The 9,651-nt window shown below is 33.3% G+C and overlaps 1 protein-coding gene and 1 long non-coding RNA gene across 3 annotated transcripts in view; one reads left to right on the top strand and one right to left on the bottom strand.

Moving 5' to 3' along the window:
- The window catches only part of LOC107271344 (ATP-binding cassette sub-family G member 4), a 13,553-nt gene extending 5,136 nt beyond the window's left edge, over positions 1-8,417 (bottom strand). Inside the window, exons 1-4 of one of the 2 annotated variants that reach the window (XM_015747239.2) lie at positions 8,129-8,401; positions 2,613-2,922; positions 579-762; positions 311-434 (exon numbers count right to left, since the gene is read on the bottom strand). In XM_015747239.2, coding sequence (XP_015602725.1) covers positions 311-434; positions 579-762; positions 2,613-2,814 — 510 coding nt within the window. In that variant the 5' untranslated portion in view covers positions 2,815-2,922; positions 8,129-8,401. Of the gene's footprint in view, positions 1-310; positions 435-578; positions 763-2,612; positions 2,923-8,128 lie in introns of both variants that reach the window. The other variant, XM_025088906.1, reaches the window with a different exon arrangement.
- A 194-nt stretch (positions 8,418-8,611) lies between these two features.
- LOC112494961 lies at positions 8,612-9,433 on the top strand. Its single transcript, XR_003060995.1, has 2 exons — positions 8,612-8,929; positions 9,029-9,433. It is a non-coding gene; the product is annotated as an uncharacterized LOC112494961 (long non-coding RNA).
- The last annotated feature ends 218 nt before the right edge of the window (positions 9,434-9,651 follow it).

The following is a 9,651-nucleotide window of genomic DNA, read 5'->3' as shown; positions in this document are numbered from 1 at the left end:
TCCCGCCCTTTAAGTACTGAAACTGCAATAATCAGCTCGACAAGATATGCAGCACGATATTATCAATGACCACGAGACGTCGAATTATTGATACGAAATGAGGAAATTGTCGGCCATAATCAAACACATGGATTGGGGATAGACCTGATAACAGAATCAAGTTCCCAGCTGATAAATCGTCTCCACGTGGAGTCGAATAATAAAACTTAATTTCACTACGCTAAAACACTAATACGAATAAAATTACAGAAGATAATGGTAATCTCTATGCTATGTCATATATACGATAATTTCTGCATAGATAACATACCGTGTAACGTTTCTCTCGTTCGGGAGTACTACTTTTCAATTTTAAATCTGCCGCCACTTTCATATTCTCGAGAACCGTTAATAAAGGTTGCAAACGATCATCTTGCGTGATGTAGGCGCTGGATCTGTAAGAGACGATTAAAAATGATCAATGTGAACAGCCTCTTAATGGATAACAAAGCATCGCTCTTACAAAGGAGACAAGATTGAAAAAAATATTATTAAATAATTTAATCAAGTTAGTAAAGATTGTCGGAAATAATATGTACCTGCGGAATGAGTTCAAGTCACGAATTCGTCCATTAACGTAAACGTCACCTTGGACGCCGGTGATTCGGTAACCAGAAAGAATATCAAGAAGAGTTGATTTTCCAGCACCGGATGGACCCATAATGGCGATGAGTTGCTTCGGCGGAAATCGTCCATTAATAGCGTGTAAAATTTCTTTCTTGCCTGTAATGATAACGTTACACACTTATGAAACAGATTCACGTTTCGTTGGATGCTCAAAGTCCACACGTGAATTCGATGATACGTTATATGATGAGTGATAACTGCATTGGGTATAAGTCCGGTGATGAAGCTTCAACAGAAAAGTATACGATCTACGCCCGCGACTGTAAGCGTCTCTTTCCTTTGTCATTACTTCTCCCAACGTATTCTTATTTTGCTCCTACGTGCGCCTTGCTCTAACCTTAACTTCCCCTTTCGTGTTTCCGTGGCGGATCAATTTTTCCTTCAACTGTCGTGTACTTTTTGCCCTGTAGAGGACAGCTTTGTTAACGTCATCCTTTATTTCGTCAATCTCTACACTTATTACTCTCAGACGTGGCGCGAAAGGGGCCTGACCATGGAGGCTATGAGGCTTGTTTTTTATAGCATCAACCATGGAAATTCTGATATCAATTATGAGCGATCAAGTATTCCTATACTACAAAAGTGTAAATATATTTTTGCAGGTATACGCAGTAGGTACATACAGACACAATATTTGAGATATAGTTAAGTATTGACATTTAAGCGACAATAAAATACGAAGAGGCATACAAGTTTTGCAGAGCTATAATAGAAATAGAAAAGGAAAATTAATTGTTTGCTATTAAAATGGAAATTTGCTATTTGCCGTTGTGTAACTTGGCAGAGATCTACTGTCAAGTAATATTTGACGTATCATCATTAGCGAGAATTTCACATGAAATAATTGTATGCAAAGCAATGCCGGATAAATAATTGCCTTGCATTAGATGTTATATCGATGGCATGTCAAAGTGTCATATTGACCTAGGTTATATGTATACGGTATAAAGATCATGAGTATCAATTATACTAAATAATTTCCATCGTTTTTTATGCCAATGCATGAAAAAGTCATTTGACCAAGGAACAGCATTGTATGTGCAGTTATCATTGATAAACTGAATATGTGAGATAAGATAGATTTACAAATGTTATCCATATGGACATTGAACACGGTACAAAGGTTGATTCATACGTGGATTAAGACTCTCAGTAAAGAAAATATATTAGGTACTTAAAGGTCACCAAGATTAACAATATTACAAGGTAGATCACGAGAATATTTCAGCATTTTAAAGTAAATATAAAATATTAGGATATATATTAATGAATTTCAGTCACTGTCATTTTAGGTATTGATTGTTCTCCCGAAATTAAGTGCAAACTTTACTGAATTACCTATTATCAGCCGTGGTAAGAGACTATTAGAATTTCCAAAAATAATGAGAACATAACTCTGATAGGACTTTAAAGTGAATATTAGTCTTATACAGTATCTAATGCTCATATGTGAACATAAATGTATGAATGAACAGTAATCAGTAAACAGTTTAAAGAGAACGAAAGTCATCGCAAAGACAAAGAAAATCTTTGTCCCTAATTCAACAGGAAGTGATGTGTAATCAGACATTGTAAATATAGAGAATGTAATGATATACGCTTAACGAGCAAACGAAAAATCATTATGATTCGTTAACAAAAAATTATATCACGTTCGAATGGATTCCCTGCAATCACGTAATGCACTTTGCTATATACACTATATAAAATGTTAGGGGTCAATCGGCAACTTTCTCTTGCACAAAATGCATTACGTACTGAGAATCCACTTCGCGAAATATTTTTGCAAGCATAAAGTTTAACGTTACACGGATTTCTTTAGATTATACTTTACACTTTCTTTTATACGTTAATTAATTTTGATGAACCACGTGATAGGGTTGTCCATATAAATTTTGAAAAAGGGCAAAAATTTATTTTCACATTAATTAATAAAATTGACTAACCTTTTCGAAATCCAAGAGATACTGTGTAACGGATATCCTCAAACGTTATGTCCACTGACTGCTTTTGGCAGAAACTTGAAAAATGTTCGGAGTCTTCAGTTCGCACGACCGAGTTCTGACTTCTGGTTACCTGTTGCACGTTGCTTATTTTATTCGCTGCTTCCTGTCCACTTTTGGACGCCTCGTGTATCAACACTTCCATCCTTGATAAATGCTATTGCAATTACTTTATTTTTCTGTCGGATCTATTCAATTTTTTTTTATTTTACGGAGCAGCACACTACCGATCAGACGACCATTGCAAAACGATCTGAAACAAGCGACCATGCTTCGGGTAAGAAATGACACACTCATAAAACTTAACTGGACGGATTCACTGATTAGATTAAATTCTTATATATATGACAGATCGCTTGATAATAATGATTTAGTAATTATCATCAAATCAGATTGTTGCTGGACTTGAGACCAGAACCCATTGTACTGTATCCACGTGCTAGTCTCATCCATTTCAAGGTTTCTTCGAGGTCTTTGAAAAAACTACCAAGATATTATCGAAGAAATCAGTAATCACGGACTTTAGTCAAATAATAAAATTTTCGGTTTTATTGTAAATCTCTGATTGGTTTGTGTCAGTACATGTAAACTACTGCCTATTAATTATAATGCATCTTCAAAATTATCGAATTCAATATGTGCATTAAAGCGGTAGTTTGTATACTATTACACCAACCACATAAGGTCAAAAGCCCAAATAGACAGACAGTTACATTCGACTGACTTTAGTATTCAATAATTCGCCAAAGAGATCCAATGAAAATATTCTACAGCGTCATCAAGCAAAGTTCATTTGATTTCTTTATTTTTCTGGTCGTCCAATCGCCAAAGTTTATACTGAATATTTAACAACTTACGTGAAAGTTGTCATTAAAAAGACCAAAAAAAGAAATGAACTAATAACTGGCAATATGAATAATATTGAAGGTGAATTGGTATCAAAGAGTATTAAAGATGATGAAATTTGTTCATGGAAGGAATAAACAGGTTATACGAAAAAAATGTGATTGTGTAATTGTGACTGAATTTAAATATCACAATTCATACACATCGTTATTTCCGGTTTCTTCCACGAGGACAGCGGAATCGTCAGTATAGCAACCTCATAAATTTTACGTGTGTATATGGAATAACCCGATGAAGTGGGTTCTTAAGCTTGTTTAGAAACGTCGAGAGGAAGAAATAATTAAATGCGAAAACAGTGCTTAAGGGGACTTCGGACCTTTCATAGTCGTGCGAGTAAAATGTAAACGAAAATCTTAACTCACAGGTTTCTTGCAGAGATTCTTTCAGAAAACAAAATTCAACGCACATTCTACAAGGTTGAGAGAACAATTTTAACACAATTTTCGCAGTAATTAGCTTAAAACTGAATGTGTGAGCCGACTACAATATTTTAATGTGAATTTAAAAAATGCGAAAAATTTAAAATCGAATTATTCTTTGAGTATTGATTTCATTTTAAGAAAAAAAATATATATCAAAATTCTGTCATTTTTGTTGACATTTTAGTCGCATGCCAAGTGAAAGATTCGAATTTCAATTTTATTTCGTAATTTAATTATCATTTTAATTAGTCCTGGTCCTCAATGACGTAAAACTGTATTTTCCTACATTTAAATTTTTATTTGTCTGACCTATGTTATCAAATAGTTAATCAGGCATAACAACTTGTCAAGCGATTTCATACATTTTTTCAAAAGATAACTTCGATCCGTAATATAAAAATAATATTGTAAAAACATCTCGTTATCGAACGTACCTATGTGTCGTGTCAATCATTAATAAATACTTCACACAAGACACTCAGATAAAATAACAAAGAAAATAATTTAAAATACGACTCAATCGATCATTCAAATAATTGTCGTAAACTTCGCGTGCTTTATTCAGATGACAACACTAGAATCTTATTGACATATACCGAATGCGCGATAACAGGAGCAAGATCATTTATAAAGTAGTTTTTTTAGCGCACTTGTACGTCACCAGAATTATAATCGCGCGTCATTGTAATCGTTGGAGGTTATAATTGTTGTCAATTTTGAAACATATACAAGGTTTTTGCGATTCATTTTCGAAGAGACGCACAAATAACATTGTTCCCTAATATATTATTTTCGTGTTTATCTCTTTTCCTTCTATATTCTAGTTCCAGCAACAGGTTCTACGTAACGCAATACCGCAAATCCTATTATAATCCCAAACTTGGACGGCAAAAGCCTGACAAGTTAAATCCGCCTATACCTTGCGTCTGTGGAGACTTCGTATACCGGATTCCAAAAAAAAACAGATTATTAATTCAAAAAAATTCCAATAGGACCAAGGACCTTGCAAGCAGATACCGCATATGATAGAGACACTGTGTTACTCTTGAACAAAGTTCATCAAATTGTGACTCATGGCGTAAGCGCTGTGCTATCGGACATTCGCGGCTGTCCAAGTGGCCTTTATGTTCTTGCCACATGTCACAGACAAATGAGATACTATTCACTATTGAATTTTTCATCTTTATATCAGACCGACAATTATTTGTCTTATAAATAATCAACGCTCATGTATGACGATGGATAATTATTTTTTTTACTATGATCAATCGGGTCATTTTATTATAAAAAAAAAATTGTATACGTCGTACATAGGTAATATGAACGATTTTATTATATTTTCACGATTCTTCCAATCATGAAAAGCATGAAAGGTCGCTTTGACGAGTCAATTTGAAGCCATTGATTTTCATTGGTCAGAGCATAGTTCATATTCAATGATATACATATTAAATGCAATGATAATCGGAATTTTATAATGATAACGAAATGGAATTTTAAGGATACGCTGATTATAATACCAGGATACAAAGCCTGATACACGTTACATGGAAAGTAAACTCTTGTAATTGACAAGTTATAACAATAAAAAGCAAATTTATGCGTTATTCAAATATTTAATGATGGATGATCGGTGATCTCAGCAATTATTCTATGACGATCATGAGAAAGGCGTGAGTCTCTAATATCGACGGAGTAATGACAAAAAACTATTTATAAATAATACCATACATTGATCGTCGAGCAACAATTATTTATATTGCAAATAAAAAAATGTATAAATCGATGATCCATCAACAGCAAATGACAAGCGGCAGTGCGGAAATTCAATTTTTTTTTCTCAAAGTATCCTTGCGTCTTTGTCGCGCATTGCAATTTTTTGCAATTTCTATTCGTGTCTGTCTTACGTTTCTGATTGCTTAAAAAATTTACGTTGGTTAGACCATATGAGTAACCCAAGTATGGGTGCTGTTGGGAAAATAAACGCAATGCCGTGTCTACGTTTATCTATACCGAATGTTCACTTATGCGTAGGTAATATTATTGCAGAATATGACAGAGCGATATGTAAATTAACATCTTGAATGTGCGTGTAATAGATACTTGTAAATGATTCGTTTTCAAGTCAATTGGACTTGAGATAAATATAAAAAATAATAATAATACCATTCTTTTCTTGAAAAACTAAATGTTATACTTAATTTTGACAATGACCTTATGTAATCAAATGCTAAGTCGTTAATCTAACCTAACGTATTTATCGCTGTAATTGAAAAGCAATTAGCAGTTCGATGGCTCTGACCCATACTTCAATATTTTCGGATAGGAGATAGGAAGGTTTTTTAAGATATAAAACAATATAATATTTTGCTAATCATCGAAATTCAAGAAATTCTAAGAAAATGGAATAAATTAATGTTAATGATTTACGTATATATTTGTGGGAATGTAACATTGCCAGATGGTCATTCTGTATACAGAAGGACATATTGTGACATATTGAATACAATAGTACACCAATATTTAGTATTTCAAGTGTATGTACAATCAAAATGTACCTTAGGTATGATGATATTCCATGAAAATATTCATTTCTAATTCGTGATCAATTATTCTCTTGTCAATATACGTTTAACACTTCTTTTCACTATCCATTTTTGTATATTTGATACTACATATAATTTACATACACTATATGCCGAAAGGTACATATGTTATATTTAAGATTATAAATAAGTTATATATATTTTTTCATATGATTAATTATATGCAAATAATACGAAAGAGAAAGAAATACTATTTGAACAAGTGTTCATTCATCATTTTTATATTTTTTTAAAAATATACATACATACATATTACTTACGTGGACTACTTCAAAAATGTGACTGAATGCTCTAAAATATCTCCAGTATTAATGTCCGTTTAAATTGTACGTAAAAAAAAATTAATACAAACTGCTAGAAGACTGTAAAGTAAACTCAAAATTTTATGTGTTTAATTTTACGTGAAACAAGGTACTATAAAAAGTGGCTTATACTGATGTAAAAGTTCTGACATACGTGATTTCATTCAATATTTTTTTTAAAGGCCTTTCAGCAAACGCAAAATAACAATTATACAGGGTGAGTTATCCTAGACTCCCAATCTGGGAGGAGCCTCCATATGTATAAGGTACACTATTCTCCAATCAGATTACCCGCACCTACAAGGCATGGTATTCTTGATATTGCATTATAAACATGTCAGGCTACTGATCCGCATGGCAGTTGCGGACACCTTGCCCGTAGGTGCGGGCAAACTGATTGGAGAATAGCGCATCTAATACATACGGAGGCTCCTCCCAGATTCGGAGTGTAGAACAACTCACCCTGTATATGAGCAACATTAAAATATCTTTCTCAAACATATAATGGTTATAAAACACTTCATGTAAGTAACTGTTATATCCCTGGGTAGGACACTATAAAATTGATCGGTATACATATCAATGGTTGCTAGGTTATAATTGTGAAAACGCGCCTTAATTTCTTGCAAAAGCCAAGGCCACGAGACCGTGACTTAATTTATCCTGTAACTCTCGTGAAAGATTCAACGTATCTCTGTCTTACTCTTTCTGAGTAAGACACGGTTCTCTCTCCGTGTCCTGCAGATACGTATTCGAAAAAAAGAAAAGTGGCGTGTAATCAGACATAGTTCGCATCAGCGGAAATACACTATCAGCGAGAGGACAACTTTCCGATGAGTTTGAACCAGCAAAGAGTTGACACAGAGTTCAATAAAAATTACAAAAAGTCAGTGTGAAAATGATATTATCGGTAAAGTCGAGATACTTTTATACGAGTATAAGCATGTGCGAGTATGTATGATTAACAATTATAAAAATGTGGATGACATTACGTGTCTTCTACAATTTTTCACAAATGTTTCTTTCAATTATAATTAACTAATAGATAATCGCGTGATGCTCAAGAAGAATATCGTACATAATGTTATTAAAGTTAAATTTAAAAAAGAACGATATATTTTACTGTCGCTGTCTGTATAAATAAAATAATCGATCCTCTCCTAATGGAAGAATCGGTAATAACGAGTAAAAAAATTTAATGAAAATCAACAGCAAATACGTACCAGAGAAATACAAGTTGGTGGTGTCAGGTGAAAGTTGTTGTGAATTAAAAAAAAAATCACTGCGTATCACTAATTAAATATCCGTTATACTTAAAAATTGTTTCTTGCTAATTTTATGCTTTTAAAATGCTCTTTCAATAAAATTATCGACCTATGTCAAAATGTCAACCGATGTATGATGTTGACCGCAGTAGCATGTGCGGTCTACTGACTCCTTAGAGCTCGGTACCGATTCCGATACACATGCTCACTTTTACATTCTACGTCCCTTGCTCCCTCCCGCTATCTCCAGATCCCTCTTTCTGCCATGCTTATACGGATCAGCCTGTAACTCTCTCTCTTTCTCTCTCTTGCTTTCTGTGCGTTTCTACGTTTGTCTCTCGCAGTCTCGTCGTCCTCATAGCCATTCTTAATTTGATACGTCAGATGAGAGAGAGCAATGCATGAATTCCATTGACACAGTAAGATCTCCGATCTACGAAGATCAGTGTTTAAACTATCGCAGCAAACGCAATATTATATGTAAACTGGATATTGGTTGTAATTTCACACTCAAATTCGTAACGTTAATATAACAGCATTGTTACGTGGACCTTATGAAAATAAACGAGAAATTACAACTAACATGCACGTTACATGTAATTTCGTGTTAGCTGAAACGGTACAATTTTATTACGGCAATGTAAAACATGTAATTTGTGATAGCATGGGTAAATACACAACTTAGCGATATGTATTTGGCAAAATTTTGCAATCATAATTTAACGAAAGTACGTCAAATTATAATTTTTTGATAAAAAGGTATTATCATTTTTTCAGAGCTGTTTTATTTTTCATAATATTTATCTTTATAGAAAATGATAGCCGTCGAATTTCATAATTATGTTGGATTAATTACAGGTTTATCTCTGAGAAATAAATGGCAAATAGAAAGGTCAAGATGAAATTCGATTATTTTCGTCGAATAAATGTTTTTTATTTATGAACAAATATTTTACGTTCCGAATGCATTTATTTTGCTATCATTGCGATGCTATTATTGACGAAGCATAAGAAAAGAAAACGCTATTCAATCGTCACATTATGTCTATGATAGGTTTTGAGATGATTTTGCAGTATGAAATATCTCTGGAGATGGATGGTAGTGCACTTCTTGGATTATAAAAGCGACATGACCCGTGAAAAGAATAATATGACGATGAACCATGAAACAAGAATATATGAATAATCCATTACGCCAATGACGATGATTATCTTGCACAATATTAATTACCAACAAATATAGAAATGCAATTGCTTGCTCAATTTGCTTATAAAGTTTCTCATCCTACTTTTATCCCTTTCGACAATCTATGCTAGCATACTGAACCCTTTTTGTTATCATTGACGTTAAAATGAGAACTCGAGATTGCACATGTTCTTTTCTTTCGAATAACCCATAAACTTAAGTGACATCAATTTATATATTTTCTAATATTGCATAACCTTAATCAATTCCATATATTCTAATGACAATGATAAGA

Source organism: Cephus cinctus, unplaced genomic scaffold, assembly GCF_000341935.2.
Source record: "Cephus cinctus unplaced genomic scaffold, Ccin1 Ccin1_scaffold0080, whole genome shotgun sequence".
Taxonomy (NCBI): domain Eukaryota; kingdom Metazoa; phylum Arthropoda; class Insecta; order Hymenoptera; family Cephidae; genus Cephus; species Cephus cinctus.
Note: the sequence above shows the minus strand (reverse complement) of the source record. Positions and strands in the feature narration are given on the sequence as shown.